Source organism: Nomascus leucogenys, chromosome 18 (genome assembly GCF_006542625.1).
Source record: "Nomascus leucogenys isolate Asia chromosome 18, Asia_NLE_v1, whole genome shotgun sequence".
Taxonomy (NCBI): Eukaryota; Metazoa; Chordata; class Mammalia; order Primates; family Hylobatidae; genus Nomascus; species Nomascus leucogenys.
Genome location: NC_044398.1, coordinates 102978063 through 102992762, shown reverse-complemented (window position 1 = coordinate 102992762; position 14700 = coordinate 102978063). Strand labels below are relative to the sequence as shown.

Sequence of the window (14700 nt, the reverse complement as noted above, 5' to 3'; positions counted from 1 at the left end):
CGCCCGCCTGCCCGGCCCAAGTCACCTCCTCCCGGAAGGCCGCTAGGCTCCCTTCTCCCCAGTGTCCGCCCGCGGGGACACCTGGGGCTGGGGTCTCCAGCGCCTTGGCCCGACAGAGGGCCTGGTGGGAGCTGATGATGGCAGCATCAGCTCTGGGCGGCTCCGCCTCTCCCTGGCTCCAGATTGAGGCCTGACCTGTCCTGCCCTGATTTGTGCTGAGAAGAGGGGGAGTGAGGAGGGAGAGCAGGTACGGGGTAAAGGGTGGAGGATGAGTGTGTATCCCTGGCTCCCCTAAACCCGACCTCCTCCAGAGGCCCACACTGACAAGTCCTGTAACCCACACTCACCCAATCCCACTGAGCACTCACATTCCCTCACATACATTCGTGTGCACCAATCACTCACAATCATACACACACGTCCCCACATTCTTCCACTTCATGCGTTCATTCGCCTACACATGCACATGCTCACATGCACCCACCTACTCACGTACATCTTTCATGGGTACATACTCGTGCACACACACAAGTGTACACACTGATGCACACACTCAGTTCAGGACCACAGTAATTACCCCTCCCCCCGCCCTGCGCCCCTACCCGCAGAAGCCCTGCTCCACCAGCAGGCACTCAGGCCAGGCTGCACCGGCCCCACCTGAAGCCACTCAGTAGAGGCAGCGCAGTGTCTGGTGTCCACTCTGGGCTCTTCTCACTGTCTCAGAACTCAGCGGCCACCTCGGGGTGGGCTCATATCCCTGCACAATCTGGGCTGGACTCAAAATGGCCCTCTGCTTTCAGCTGGGGCTGCTGGTGAGAGTTTCCCAGCATTTCTCTCCTGACACTGGGTGGGCTGACCCACCCAGGGCACATCCTAGGGTGGGGGACAGGGGTGCCAACAGCAGAGTACAGGCAGGGCTGTCCAGGAGCTCTGAGTGGTGGAGGGCCAAGGCTTCCTCGGGACAGAGGGTGCAGGGATCCCTTCGTCCCATGGGTCCCTAAGGACCCCTCTACAGGGTGCCCCTTCAGCCCTCGGACAAATGTGTCTTCAGGCCCTGTGCTGGTCACAAGGCTGCTGCTGCTTCAGTGCCATCCTCTGGGTCTGGGTGGCACCAGCCCTCTCCAAACTGAGCTGTTGCACTGAGGGCCCAATGCAGACAATGGCCTGGTCCTTGGCTACACAGAGAAGGGGGACACTTTGAACTAAAGGTGCTGGCACACTTACCGGTAGATCCCAGAGCCTGGGCAAGATTCCTCTGCCCATATCCTCGTCCACGCCACGGGACAGGGCGGTGCCTGCACATAGTGGGTCCTCTCTGAACACAAGCAATATCAACACAATTTTCATGTAGAAGGAAACAATGAGAGCTTTGGAGCGGGTGGAGGGGAACTCCACCAGGGGATGACTGCCAGTGCATCACGGACACTCGGTGAGAGGGAGCCTGCCCCGGTGCCAACACTCAGTGCTCCTGTAGCCTGCACGTGCCACCCCTCCCATGCCAGGCTCACAGCCAGAGACAGGACAGTCTCCATGCTTAGCATTATTGACCCCGCCAGGGATAAGCAAGCCCTATGGGGCCTGGATGCCCAGACTAGGCTGGCAGGGCCAGAAGTGGTGCCCTGTCTGCAAAGCTGGGGACTGGGCCTGCCTCCAAAGCATGCCACAGCTGGGCATCTGGTGTCAGCAGGTCTCCTCCTGTAGTGGACTCTGTCAGACCCCACCCAGACCCGCTCTAAGCCCCAGACACTCATCACCAGCTGCCAGGAGCACCAGCCACAGCTGGCTCGGAGCTGAAACACCCCGCACCCAGGAGTCACCTTCAGTGGGGAGCATGCCCCAGTCTGCCTCTGCAGGCAAATCCCCAGCTCAGAGCCTGTGTCCAGGAATCCCCAGGCTCTCAGCCCACCCTGGCCTCCTGAGTGAGGCCATCAGAAGGATGATCAGAGGGGGGTCGATACACGTGTGCCCAGTGTCAGGCCTCTGAGCCCAAGCCTGTACATATACATCCAGATGAAGCAAGTGAAGAATCACGAAAGAAATGAAAATGGCCGGTTCCTGCCTTAACTGATGACATTACCTTGTGAAATTCCTTCTCCTGGCTCAGAAGCTCCCCCACTGAGCACCTTGTGACCCCCACTCCTGCCCGTTGACTGTTAATTTTCCACTGCCTACCCAAATCCTATAAAATGGCCCCACCCCATCTCCCTTCGCTGACTCTCTTTTCGGACTCAGCCGGCCTGCACCCAGGTGAAATAAACAGTCCTGTGGCTCACACAAAGCCTGTTTGGTGGTCTCTTCACACGGACGCGCGTGAAACTCAGGACTGTACCCAGTCCACATGAACAAGTGTGTGCACACATGTGTGCTCTGCCTCATGCCTGCCCTGCTACTCTCTGTTCTGGTGGAGGAGCCCCTGTACGGAAACCCAGCTCCCAGCCCCTCTCTTCCCGCCTCATGCACCCTGGAGAAATGGAAATCAGCTGCAGGTGCCCAGCACTCCTGGGGCTGGTGGGCAGGTGTCTGAGAATAGGTGGGTGTCTAGACCAACCCCAGGGTTTGTGGACCTCACACCAGGACACGAGGGAATGGGAGCCCTGACCAGTAAGAGGAGTGTTCCCAACCGCTACCCCAGAATCCTCAGCTCAGCTTGCAGGCCACAGGTAATCATCCAAGGGGTCAGACCCTGGGCTTTGGAGAGTCCCCGGAAGGATCAGAAGAAACCGCCTGGGGAGCAGGGCTCCAGGGATGGGCCCATGACCAGCTCCTGGCTATTTGGGGAAGAGGCAGAAGTGGGCCAGGCCAGCCAGTGGCCTGAAGTCATAGGCTATTTCTGAGGCAGCTGCCCCCTCCCCATATCCCAGGGTTTGGCAAGGGGTTCCCATAAGCACCTGGGCCCAGGGCCTGGCAGCACAGCCCCAGGCAGGGAGAATGTAGCTCACACACACCCAACCTCGGCCTGCCCAGTGGCTGCCTTCTCCGCCCAAGGAAGCTTTGACCCTCCAGGGCTCACCAGACACAGACGGCCGTGGAGACCAGTCAAGAGGCCAGCAGCCACCCTGCTGGGAAGCTGCCAGCTCAAAGCTATGTAGAGGAGCCCATGGGCTCTGACCTGACACCCGCTTCAACAGCTGTCAGCACCCCCCCTCCATCAGAGAGAAGACGGAGCCAGTGTGCTGGGCACCCTGGAGTCATACGGCTGATACTAGAACCCTGACCCCTGTAGCCGATAGAGCCACATCTCTCAAAGACTTGTTTATAAAGGCTCCAGTGACTGATGGCCACACCTCCTACAGCTGGAGGCAGCTCCAGCCCCTCCACAGCCTGTGGCCTGTGGTTGAGGTTGGGGGTCAGGGCTGCTCACCCCAGCACCAATACTAGCCTTCACTCCTTTCAAAGCCTCAAGGGTGTCCTCATCTCCATCTTCCACTGATATCCTTGCCTCCTCCAACGAGCCTGTTCCAGCCCAGCAGTGGGGCAAACTGGGGACAGAGGAAGCCCCAGGCCCCCCTCCTCTCACCTGGCACCGCTTTCTCTTGCCCCGGACCAGCCCACCAGCCCACTCTGCAGGCGGCAGTTGGAACTCTCATCCCACCACTTCCAGCCTGTGGTGGGAGCCTTAGACCACAAACCAGGAAGTGGCGGGGGCGGGGGGGTGCCCAGAGATTGCACAACCCCCAGCACTCAGGCCAGAACATCTGGAGAAGTTGGTTGCTGGTGCCCCGGCGCCAGCCTCTCCACCTCCTGGGGCAGGGGCCAATCTGCTCTCCAAGTGATTCTCTTTCCTCATAAGAAAGGTGGGGATAAAAACACCCCTCTGGGAGCTTTCGGACTCCCCATGATTTCTGCAAGGACCATGGATCACTGGCAACATCAGAATAAACATAAGTACAAAGTAACACCCATCCTCTCCCTGCCCATCAAGAAGACAAAGGCTCAGCTGGGACCTCAGTTTCCCTACTAGACTGAGGGGGAGCACTCGGGGGGATGGGGGGCTGTTCCCACAGGAAGGAGAGACTCACTGGGAGGCATGGCTGCAGGGATAAGCAGGGAGGGTGTGGGATCACATCCAGGGCTGCTTTATAAACACAGATTGATGACACATTGTGCCCCCACCCCGGAAGCGGCACGCAGTGCTACAAACAGCTGGTGGCTTCCAGCAGGCGACTGATGGCCCCTCCCTCCCCAGGAAGTCGTGGCTGGGGCCCGTGGGGGTGGGACGGCTGGTCAGAGGATGAGACGCAGTTGGAGACCAGGGTCCTGCCCTGTTAGCCTTTCTGTAGGACCAGGTGTCACACTCATCTGAGGGTTCCAGACACATGGCCTGTGCGTCTGTCCTGCCCAGCGTCTCCCAGCTGACACGGCCAGGTGCCCAACTGCTCTTCAAGGCCTTTTCAGGTGCCCCTTTCCAGGACCACCATCACAGAAGTCAAAGCTCAGGAAAAGACCCTCGAGGGTTTTTGTACGGCAGAGGTGGGTTGTGGGGTGCCTGCCATAGTGGAGGGGCTCTGCAGACCCAGATAAACCCTCAAGTGGCCAGAAGCGGGGGATGGCTCTGCTGGGTGCTGGGGCTGCCATGAGCCGTGGGAGCCAGCAGTGTGCCCAGCTCCCTCATGGCCCGTCCCCTAGGCCCTTCCTTCCACCGGGCCAAGCACCGTCCCTGCCCCTCCCTAGGGGCATGGATCTGACTTGAGAGGTTACGGGCGCAGCAGGCGCTGGGCCGCTGGGCCGCTGGGGAGGCCTCGGAAGCGTAGGACGGCTGCGCACTGCCAGGCCGTGTTCAGCCCTGGTCTGGCCTCAGCCTCTACAGGAGGCTGGCTGCGCTCCAGCAGGCCCAGCCCAGAACGTGGGCGAGCTCCCTTTAGCATCCTTGGGCGGAAAGAGGGATGGGGGCTCTGCTGCAGGGGCAGAATCCGCGCCGCTCCCTCCTTCCTTTCCTCCACCAGCCTGTGACAACCGCGGCCAGGGGCAAGGGCTTCCGCACAAGCCTGGCGTCCGCTTCCTGGATAAGGACACCCTGGCCCACTCCGGACCAGGGCTGGGGAGGCCTCCCAGGCGCGCACTCCGCTGGCGCCCCACCGGAAAACACGTCTACGGCCTGCCTCCTCCCCCAAAGCACGACCACTCCGCCCGGGCCCCTCGAGGACCCACTCAGGTTCACGATGGGCCCGTCCTCTTGGTGGTCTGACCATCGGCTGGTGGAGCGGGCTCTGAGGCCGCTAGGCGACCAGGGCGCAGGCGGGGGCGGACAGCTCACTGGGAGGGGCGCCGGGACACAGTGGGGGGCTCGCCCCACCCCCAGGTGCCCCTTCCCCGCTCTCGCTCCGCAGGCACCGCACCAGGCCCGCACATCGGTCCAGAACTGGCGGTGGGCGCTGGGAGGAGAACCCACCTCCACGTGGCCCGCCCCGCCCCGCCCCGGGGGCGCAGCCAGTTCCCGGCGCTCACTGCCCCCTCTCCCGGCTTCCGTCCCCATCTGCGCAGGCGCCGCTCCGCCCCGGTCCCAGCGGTGCTTCCGTGGTTGGCGGCTGCTGGGCTACGCGCCGGGGTCCAAGCCCCACGAAGCCCCGGTCCGAGCCGCCGGATGCCCGCGCGCAGCGGGGCCCAGGTGAGCGCGCGCCTCGGCCGCCCCGCGGAACAGACGCGCCCACCCCCAGGCGCAGCAGCGAGCGCGGCAGCGGGAGCGGGAGTGCGGGGGACGGGCGTACCGCCCACCGCCCCGAGGGTTCGGGGCAGAGCCAAAGCGTAGGCCAAGGGCCAAGCTCGGGCCGAGAGCAGTGGCCGCAGCGCCCGGGGCCTGAGCCCACGGCGCGTTGGCAGCGCGGGCCGAGCTGCGGAGACGGTCACGTCAGCGTCCGTTCCAGGCCGACTGGCAGTCTCCGTTCGCCATTAACGTCAGCACTCCCGTCAAAAATAATGCATCTCTCCCATGCCAGGAGGACTTGGGTGCTGCTAAAGACCAGCCCTTCGGGTGCTGCTAGGCCGGCGCTCACCCGCCCCCTTCATCTTCCCTCCTCCTTTGCCCCAGGACAGCTGAGGATGTGTGGTTAGGTTCCCCCTACCCACGGGGAGGCCAGAGGTGGGAGGCTGGCGGCCTGCTGGGTCTCAGCAGACCCTCCTAGTCCCTCAGGAGACCTTGCCTTTGCCCCACTTGCTCGTTATCCAACCTGGGCCATGAAGCAGAGGACAGTTAGGGACCCTGAGCACGTGGTGGTCACCCTGGTGCTCACCCCTCCCTGTGTCAGGCCTTGGCCCTGCCAAGGTCCTGTCTGTGTTTTGAATTCTGGTAAGGGTTGGATGAAAGGGCAGGGTTCCAGAAACCAGCTCAGACTTTTGCTTGGGAGCTGCATGGTGAGTGGGAATCAGAGGGCACCAGCCCTGCTGTCCCAGGCTCAGGCCCCCATCTGCTCCCCAGGTCATGCAGCCTGGGCTCCCATGCTGTGCAGCTCGCACATATGTGGGGCAGAGCAGCCACCCTACCACCAGCAGCAGCCGTCCATCGTCAGATGTGATCATTTCCTGAGGCCTCCAGTGTGTCAGGGTGTTTGTGCCTCATAACAACCCACAGGATGGTCACCCCCGCTTTGCAGATGAAGAAACCGAAGCAGGTGCTCAAATCCAGTCCTTGCACTTCCTGAGCCTGACCTTACCACACAGCTGTCTCCTATTCGGAATCTTATTTATTTTTTTTCCCATTACAGTTTTCCCGAAGGATGGGGCAAAAGAAGCAGCGACCAGCCAGAGCAGGGCAGCCACACAGCTCCTCCGACGCAGCCCAGGCACCTGCAGAGCAGCCACACAGCTCCTCTGACGCAGCCCTGGCACCTTGCCCCAGGGAGCCCTGCTTGGGACCGCCCACCACCCCGGGCCCATACCGCAGCATCTATTTCTCAAGCCGAAAGGGCCACCTTACCCGACTAGGGTTGGAGTTTTTCGATCAGCCGGCAGTCCCCCTGGCCCGGGCATTTCTGGGACAGGTAATGTGAACATAGCAGCGAGGTCCCTCCTGAAGTGCCTGTCACTGCAGTTGTCCTTGAACCCCTGTCCGCTGCCTGCTGGACTTGGCCCTCGGTTAGTCCTCCTTGTCCTCATGCAGTGAGCTGCTTTGCTCACTGGTCCCTGGTTAGCGTCATCTCAGTTGCCTGAGATCATCTGGGAAGAATGTGGAGATTGCCAGGGCTGCTTGCCCAGGGTGGAGCAGGGGTGCCACCGTCTACCCGGCTCTGGGCTTCTAGGGCCGGAGCACTTGCACCGCTAGCCTCCTCACCGGCAATCCACCTCAGTTTTTCCACAAGTGGGAACTGTGGCTGTGGCCAGTGTTGGGCTGCCCCTTCCCGCTGTAGTGGCTCACAGTACAGTGCTGGCTTCCCAGGGCCCCTGCAGCTCAGTGTAGGTCAAGGATCTGGGCTCTGCCAATCAGACTTGGAGTAAGAAGCGGGGGCTGCCCAGGTCCCATCCTGGTGGGGCCTGCGGTGCAGCCTGTCCCCAGGAGCAGATGCTCACACAGCCGTGGCATCTTGGCTGGATCTGTTGGGGGCGCCGTCTGGGTGGTGGTCCTCAGTGCCAAAGCCCCAGGCCTGTCTTTCTGGTTCTCCAGAGGCTCCACGGCCTTGCCTTTGTCCTTTAATGAGCCCACTTTTAGGTTATAATCACCAAGAAGAACCAGAAGAGAAATACCAGTGCCAGGAGTTGGGTGCTAAAGGAGCAGACCCTAGAATGTGGGCTTGACCTCGTGGAGAACAAACAACATTCTGTCCCCATGCGGATCTTTCTAAAAGCACCTTAAGTAATGGGCATTTGTGGCCAGGTGTGGTGGCTCATGCCGGTAATCCCAGCACTTTGGAAGGCTGAGGCGGGCGGATCACGAGGTCAGGAGTTTGAGACCAGCCTGGCCAACACGGTGAAATCCCATCTCTACTACAAATACAAAAATTAGCTGGGTGTGATGGCGGGCACCTGTAATCTCAGCTACTCGGGAGGCTGAGGCAGGAGAATCACTTGAACCCAGGAGGCAGAGGTTGCAGTGAGCTGAGATCACACCATTGCACTCCCGCCTGGGCAACAGGGCGAGACTCGGTCTCAAAAATGAAAAAACAAAATATAATGGGCATTTGTGATACAACAAAACGGCACATTTGGCAGGTGCATCATAGGAGCAGGGTAAGGGCCCAGCATGGCATCAGGGACCACAATACGTTTGTCTCTATTCAGCATCCTTGGCAGGCCACAGTCATGCCCACTTGAGCCCATTGGTGGACAAGATGATGTCCAGCAGAGAAGAGGGTGTCTCACCCTGCGTCCCTTGGATCAGGGACAGCCCTTTCCATAACCTCCCAGTAGATGCCCTTGCAGACCCCTCGGCCAGTCTTGGCTCATGCGCTCATCCCTAAAAGGGTCACTGCAGTGAGTTGCCGTGAAATCCCAGGCCACTCTCTGGGCTGAGGAGAGTGTGGTCTTCCCCAGGAGGCTCTGCCAGCAAGGAAGAGGGGTGTGTGTGTTGGCCATGGGGGTGGGGAGGGGTGAGAGGCCCCAGTATCTGCCATTGGTGGAAATGGTATCAGCGAAATCCTGATCAGAAATTTGGGATAGAAAAGGAAACAATGAGAAAAGGGCTGTGGGAACCTCCTCTCCAGAACGGTAGTTGGGCCCCCCCAGTACGCACCCATGGAGGCACAGGAGTGTGCAGAGTGAAGCCCCTGGAGGCGCATTCCCTCTAAGCTCCAGGGAAGATGGAACAGGGCCACCCTTTCTCCCCTGGAAATGGTCTGGCCAAGCCTGGCCTGTTGACTTCTGTCCTCACAGCTCTGGATGCCTAAGGATTTCTGAGCTTCCAGCACAGGCACTGACCCCTTCTTCCCACCACCCTATCTCCAGGAAGGCCTCCTGAATGCTCTCCCAGCGAGCATCTAAGCTCCAGTGACCCTCCTCCCCAGCCCGTGATACTGACCGTGGCCTCTGGCACCACAGGGCTTCCTGGGCTGAGGTGAAGGTAGCCTGGCTGTCCAGCTAACCTCTGGCCTAAAAACGAGACAGGTGCTGGGGATGTGGTTGGTCCTCAGTGCTCTGCTGTTAACTCTGGGGCTCTGAGCAGTGAGACACAACTGTTGGCCATTACCAGGACCATGGTCCAGGCTGGGGCACCGTGGGGCAGCTAGGCCTGCTCAGAAAGCCGGAGGGTGGGAGCTGAGTATGAGGGTCCCTTGTGGCCACCTCAGCAGCCCAGGTTTAGGGGACTTCACAGGCTCTGGGATTTCCCAGGTAGCTGGTGTGGAGACATCCTTGGGGTCCTGTGCCTTCCATGATGCCTGGCCTCATGCTAAATGCTGATGGTTTTCTCAAGGGTACTTGGGAAAGGAGGAAGCTGGGGAATGGAGGGTCCTGCTGGGAGGACTTGGAGGTTGACCTGCAAGGTGAATCCGTGACGGCCGGTTCCCAGCCCAGCCCTGGCTGTGGCCTGAGGTGTCTTCGGCCTGCGGTCTGGTTGTCTGGCAGGGCTGGAGGAGACAACTGGTGCCCTCAATAGCCACATTCAGCCTCAGCAGGAGCAAGAGAAGAGGCAGCATGGAGACGGGGCAGGTCTCTGGCTAGACCTGGGCAGTGGACACACCCTGAGCTGGGGAGATGAGGTCCAGGCTGGGCACTGTTAGGGCAAGTGGACCCCCATCCCTTCCTGCCCTGAGCAGAAACTGATTGCCCACAGGTCCTAGTCCGGCGACTTCCTAATGGCACAGAACTCCGAGGCCGCATCGTGGAGACTGAGGCATACCTGGGGCCAGAGGATGAAGCTGCCCACTCAAGGGGTGGCCGGCAGACCCCCCGCAACCGAGGCATGTTCATGAAGCCCGGGACCCTGTACGTGTACATCATTTATGGCATGTACTTCTGCATGAACATCTCCAGCCAGGGTGAGCAGTGCTGGGGCACGGCGGGTTGGTGGTTGAGGGGGTTGGAGAGCTGGCAGAGCCCTGTCAGCTAGCAGCCAGGGGACCACTAGGAGGACTGAGGTGGGGCAGGCATTGCCATTTCCAGGCAATGGCAAGGAAGTGCCATTTCCAGGGCCAGGTCAGGGTTTCAGGAGCGCTGGCTGCACTGACAGGGCAAGGTTGGTTAGAGGGGTAGAAAGGGTTGGTTGGGGCCAGGCGTGGTGGCTCACACCTGTAATCCCAGCACTTTGGGAGGCCGAGGCGGGCAGATCACCTGAGGTCAGGAGTTCGACACCAGCCTGGCCAACATGGTGAAACTCTGTCTCTACCAAAAATACAAAAATTAGCTGGGCATGGTGATGGGCACCTGTAATCCCAGCTACTAGGGAGGCTGAGGCAGGAGAATCGCTTGAACCCAGGAGGCGGAGGTTGCAGTCAGCCGAGATCGCGCCACTACACTCCAGCCTGGGTGACAGAGCGAGACTCCGTCTCAAAAAAAAAAGGAAAGGAAAAGGGAAAAGAAAGGGTTGGTTGGAGTGGAGGCAGAAAGGAGGCCGAGCACACAAGTGTCACCTGCCCTTGACGGAGGCAGCACATGAGGATGGGAAGCTGATTTGAGAAGAGGATGATCGCAGTGCTAAGAGCAGAGTGGTCAGGTTGCCAAGGATGGAGCAGTGGGCACAGCAGGGGGAGTCAGGGTCGGCAGAGGAGTGGGTGAGGAACGGGAGGTTTGGCAGGAAGAGATCAAAGGCGTCGGGTTTTTGTCAGGATGTGGGACTTCGAGGTGTTCTGTGTGAAGGAGCCAGGGCAGGGGGTGCGGTGATGAGGGCGGCCAGGCTTTGGCTCATTTGCAGGCGGCTCTGTGGGTGAGACAATGGGGGGCATGTGCCCTGCACCCACAGGGATGTAGAGGGTCCTGCTTCTTCCTACTGAGGTGGGTCAGGGTGGGCAGCGGGCGCCCCACCTGGCGAGCTAGAAGCAGCGTGGGAATCACAGAATGGACGGGAACTTAAAGGCTTTGCTTGGCCTTGATTTTATCTTGAAATACTTTGACAACTGGCTGGTCAAGGGTTATCTCCTCACAGGAATGCTGCATTTGCTGGCTTTGCCGGAGGGCATGGCTTCGTCCACTAGTGCTTGCCCCTGGCTGCTGATGCAGAGCCTCACTGTGGCTGCAGCCCAAGAGTAGGGACTGGCTTGGCCATCCCCGGGCTAAGCTTCTGACTCCCAGGTGGCTGGGAGGGCCAGGGGTGCACAGGTGCATCAGAGCAGGTGTCTCTAGGGAGCTGCCTTGCTGGAGGGCCAGGGCCCTTCTGGCCAGGGTCCAGGTCATCGTTGTCCCCAGCCAGGAATCCAAGGGGCCTTTCCAAACCTCCAGGGTAGAGAGAATTTGGTTGTCTGTGCTGGAGTGAGCCCCTGGGCACAGGAGCCTTCACTTGCTGTCTCTGTTTCATAAGTGGCCTGGCCTGGTGAGGGAGGGGGCTTGGCTGGAGGAGGGATCCCAAGGGAGGTGAGAGGGCTTCATCAGCCTCCTCCTGCCCTGCCTGTGCAGGGCGTTGCAGTCAGTCCTTCCACTGAGTCATTGCATGGGCTCTCCCAGCATCCGGTGCACACTGGCAGCTGCTCTAAGCCAACCCCTAGCCCCCACCACTTGACCAACACAAATGCTGAGTGGGTGAGGCAGAAGGGGAGCACTGGGGCCTGGCCAGGGCCAAGGCTTCCTGCTTCCTGGCTGAATGATCGCACCCGAGGACTGGCTCTCTGGAGCTTCCTTTGCTGGCCTCATAGCTGTGGCCAATCACAAGAGCAGGGGAAGCCAGGTAGAAAGGAGCTGATATCCAGCATTTGTCATGTGTTTTTAACAGTCTGGCTTTGTGGGGGCGGCCACAGTGGTGGAGGCCCTGCCTGGTGGTGGGAGCCAGAGGTGCCCACAGGAGGCACTACCTCATGGTGCAGGCTTAGAGGATGGCAAGGTAGGCAGAGGGGTCTGTCTGGACACAGTGAGGTGCAGCCCCCTCCCACCAGGTCAGACCCAGCAGACGGTGCAGGTGCACAGAGCAGGTCCCTGGCCCAGGCAGGAAGGCAGCTGCACCCTCCCTGCAGCATGGGATGTCTGGATGTGCACTAGGGCAGAGAGGACAGGAGCCTAGGGAGGCTCTACTTCCAAACTGTCCGTCCCACAGGGGACGGGGCTTGCGTCTTGCTGCGAGCACTGGAGCCCCTGGAAGGTCTGGAGACCATGCGTCAGCTTCGCAGCACTCTCCGGAAAGGCACCGCCAGCCGTGTCCTTAAGGACCGCGAGCTCTGCAGTGGCCCCTCCAAGCTGTGCCAGGCCCTCGCCATCAACAAGAGCTTTGACCAGAGGGACCTGGCACAGGATGAAGCTGTATGGCTGGAGCGTGGTCCCCTGGAGCCCAGTGAGCCAGCTGTCGTGGCAGCAGCCCGGGTGGGCGTTGGCCATGCTGGGGAGTGGGCCCGGAAACCCCTCCGCTTCTACATCCGGGGCAGCCCCTGGGTCAGTGTGGTCGACAGAGCGGCTGAGCAGGACACACAGGCCTGAGCAAAGGGCCTGCCCAGACAAGATTTTTTAATTGTTTAAAAACCAAATAAATGTTTTATTTCTAGAAAACTGTGTCAGCCAGAGCTCCTCTGGGTGATCAACACGTGTCTGGAGCCAGCTCTTCCTCCAGCACAAGAGGGCTGGGGGCCCTGAGTACGTAGCGCCAGGCCCGGTGTGGATGCTGGGGAGAATCATCAGTGTGGGAGCCGAGAGCCCCCGAGGGTGAGGTCCTGGACAGTGGGCCATGCCTCCACCAGCAAGATGTGCACAGGTGACAGGGCTGCTCCAGCCTAGCAGGGCCAGCCCAGGCCCTCGTGCCCCAGATGGTCAGGACCAGGTCACAGCTTGGCTAAAAGCCTGTCTGTGGCTTCTGTGGACTGTGGTGAGGGCTGGGCCAGGAAAGGCTCATGGCAGCCTGGGAGGAAGAAGCGCATGGCAGACAGAGGTGCTGGGGAGGGGGCCACAGGGCACTTCACAAATGGAAGGCTGTCAGATAGGGAGAGGCCACACAAGTGTTTCTGCACATTCTTCAGGGTGGCCACAGATGGGGGGGGGGGGGTCCAAGGAGCAGGTGTAGGGACGGAAGGAGCGTCTGAGAAATGCACAGCCCACATGGGCCTACAAGGATGTGGCCCTCACCCAGAGACAGGAGTCCTGGCAGGCCCCCTCCAGCGTGGAGATGCCTACGCATGCGGCAAGGACTGGAGAGAAGTGTAGGAACACAGAGGGCAGCAGCCCCACAGCGGAACTACCAGGGGCCAGGACAGCGGGGCTCTGCAGGCTTTACTGGGCCACGGCCGGCCGGCATCCACCCAATGCCAGGCCTCAGGACTAAGAGGGCTCAGCCTCAGCACAGGGGGAGCCCTGGGGTGGGGAGACGCAAGCGCCCACCTGCACACCCAGCAGCCTTCCGCCCTCCGCCTGGGCTCAGGGGAGCAGGGCCTGGAAGACGGCAATGATGGGGTCCTCATGGGTGCTCACCACCAGCACGCTGCGGAACTTGTCAAACAGCATGAGCAGCTGGGAGCGCCGCGTGTTCTCGTTGTACATGATCTCCTCCAGGTGGTGGCGGCCACGGAAGTAGTGAAGGAGCCTGGAAGGGATGGGCAGGCGTGAGCCGAACCTGACGCCAGCCCCCAAAGGCCTCTGCCAAATAGCTGCTGTTGGGAATCAGCTCTGAGCTGCCCACAGGCCTGAGCAGAGCTGGCAGTGAAGGCCAGGGAGGCAGCCACCACAGCCCCCCACAAGGGTAGGCAGGCCTCCTGGACTCCATGCCCACCATGGTCCCGCTGACCAGCAGGTGGGCAAAGTGGGTCCAGGACGGTAGACGGCTGTTCAAACCCAGAGCTGCCCCAGCCTGCGTCCTGATGTTGGGACCAGGGGTCTGCTGGTGGCTTCTTTTTCATGCTACAGTGAGTCCCACGTAGCTCTGGAGCCAAACGGTCACTGCTTTTTTTTTTTCTGAGAGACGGAGTCTCACTCAGTCACCCAGGCTGGAGTGCAGTGACGTGATCTCGGCTCACTGCAACCTCCGCCTCCCACCTTCACGCTATTCTCCTGCCTCAGCCTCCCCAGTAGCTGGGACTACAGGCACCCGCCACCAGACCCAGCTAATTTTTTGTATTTTTTAGTAGAGACGGGGTTTCACCATGTTAGTCAGGCTGGTCTCAATCTCCTGACCCCGTGATCCACCCCCCTCGGCCTCCCAAAGTGCTGGGACTACAGGCGTGTGCCACCGTGCCCGTTTTTTTTTTTTTTTTTAATGTCACCATCATTTGGAAGGTCACTGCTTTAGGGTGCTTTCTGCAACTCAGACTGGCACAGAGGAAGCTAGGATGCAGGTGAGACCTGGACCAGCTGCTCAGAAGAATTGCAAGTGGTTCTCTCGAGGGCCTGGAGTGTGGTTCTTAACTGGGAACTCAGTTCCTGACAACCTGACCACTCCCGGGAAACTATGCCCCTAACTGTCCCCCAAGTCAGGGTGGGGCTGACAGAGACCACTGAGCCATGTCACCTATAATATGGGGGATCCTGGTTGCCCCCAGGGCTTAGAGTCCTGGGCAAACCCCTGCCAAGTCCCATGAGGGTGAGAACTTGGCACAGCCTCTCAAGGGACAAGAAACATCTAAGAAGTACTGGAGAGAGAAGAGTCCCAAAAATAGGCACGCCAGGCCCACAGCCCGGAGTCTTGGTGACAAGCCGCATCCCCATGTCTGGGCA

The 14700-nt window shown here is 60.4% G+C and overlaps 2 protein-coding genes across 8 annotated transcripts in view; one reads left to right on the top strand and one right to left on the bottom strand.

Annotated features, from left to right (window-relative positions):
* The first annotated feature begins 5336 nt into the window (after positions 1 to 5336).
* MPG (N-methylpurine DNA glycosylase) lies at positions 5337 to 12549 on the top strand. 2 transcript variants are annotated; one of them, XM_030798986.1, is made up of 5 exons: positions 5502 to 5605; positions 6413 to 6605; positions 6699 to 6974; positions 9698 to 9902; positions 12104 to 12549. In XM_030798986.1, the coding sequence occupies exons 2-5, from the start codon at positions 6567 to 6569 to the stop codon at positions 12478 to 12480; spliced, it is 897 nt and encodes a 298-aa protein (XP_030654846.1). In that variant the 5' UTR covers positions 5502 to 5605; positions 6413 to 6566; the 3' UTR covers positions 12481 to 12549. The 2 variants fall into 2 exon arrangements, with proteins under 2 accessions (XP_030654847.1, XP_030654846.1); XM_030798987.1 differs by lacking the exon at positions 6413 to 6605 and having other exon boundaries at positions 5337 to 5605.
* Positions 6660 to 14700, bottom strand: part of NPRL3 (NPR3 like, GATOR1 complex subunit) — a 61742-nt gene continuing 53701 nt past the window's right edge. For 3 of the 6 annotated variants that reach the window (XM_030798980.1, XM_030798984.1, XM_030798983.1), the window contains one exon: positions 12504 to 13573. In XM_030798980.1, coding sequence (XP_030654840.1) covers positions 13408 to 13573 — 166 coding nt within the window. In that variant the 3' untranslated portion in view covers positions 12504 to 13407. Of the gene's footprint in view, positions 7150 to 8944; positions 9016 to 12503; positions 13574 to 14700 lie in introns of those variants that run through there. The other 3 variants (XR_004026803.1, XM_030798981.1, XM_030798985.1) reach the window with 3 other exon arrangements.

Excerpts from the sequence above, each read along its gene's own strand:
- MPG (XM_030798986.1), top strand. The coding sequence starts at position 6,567 with ATGGTCACCCCCGCTTTGCAGATGAAGAAACCGAAGCAG. Across the intron at positions 6,606-6,698 it reads AGATGAAGAAACCGAAGCAG|TTTTCCCGAAGGATGGGGCA; the intron begins GTGCTCAAATCC and ends TTCCCATTACAG. Across the intron at positions 9,903-12,103 it reads CATGAACATCTCCAGCCAGG|GGGACGGGGCTTGCGTCTTG; the intron begins GTGAGCAGTGCT and ends TCCGTCCCACAG.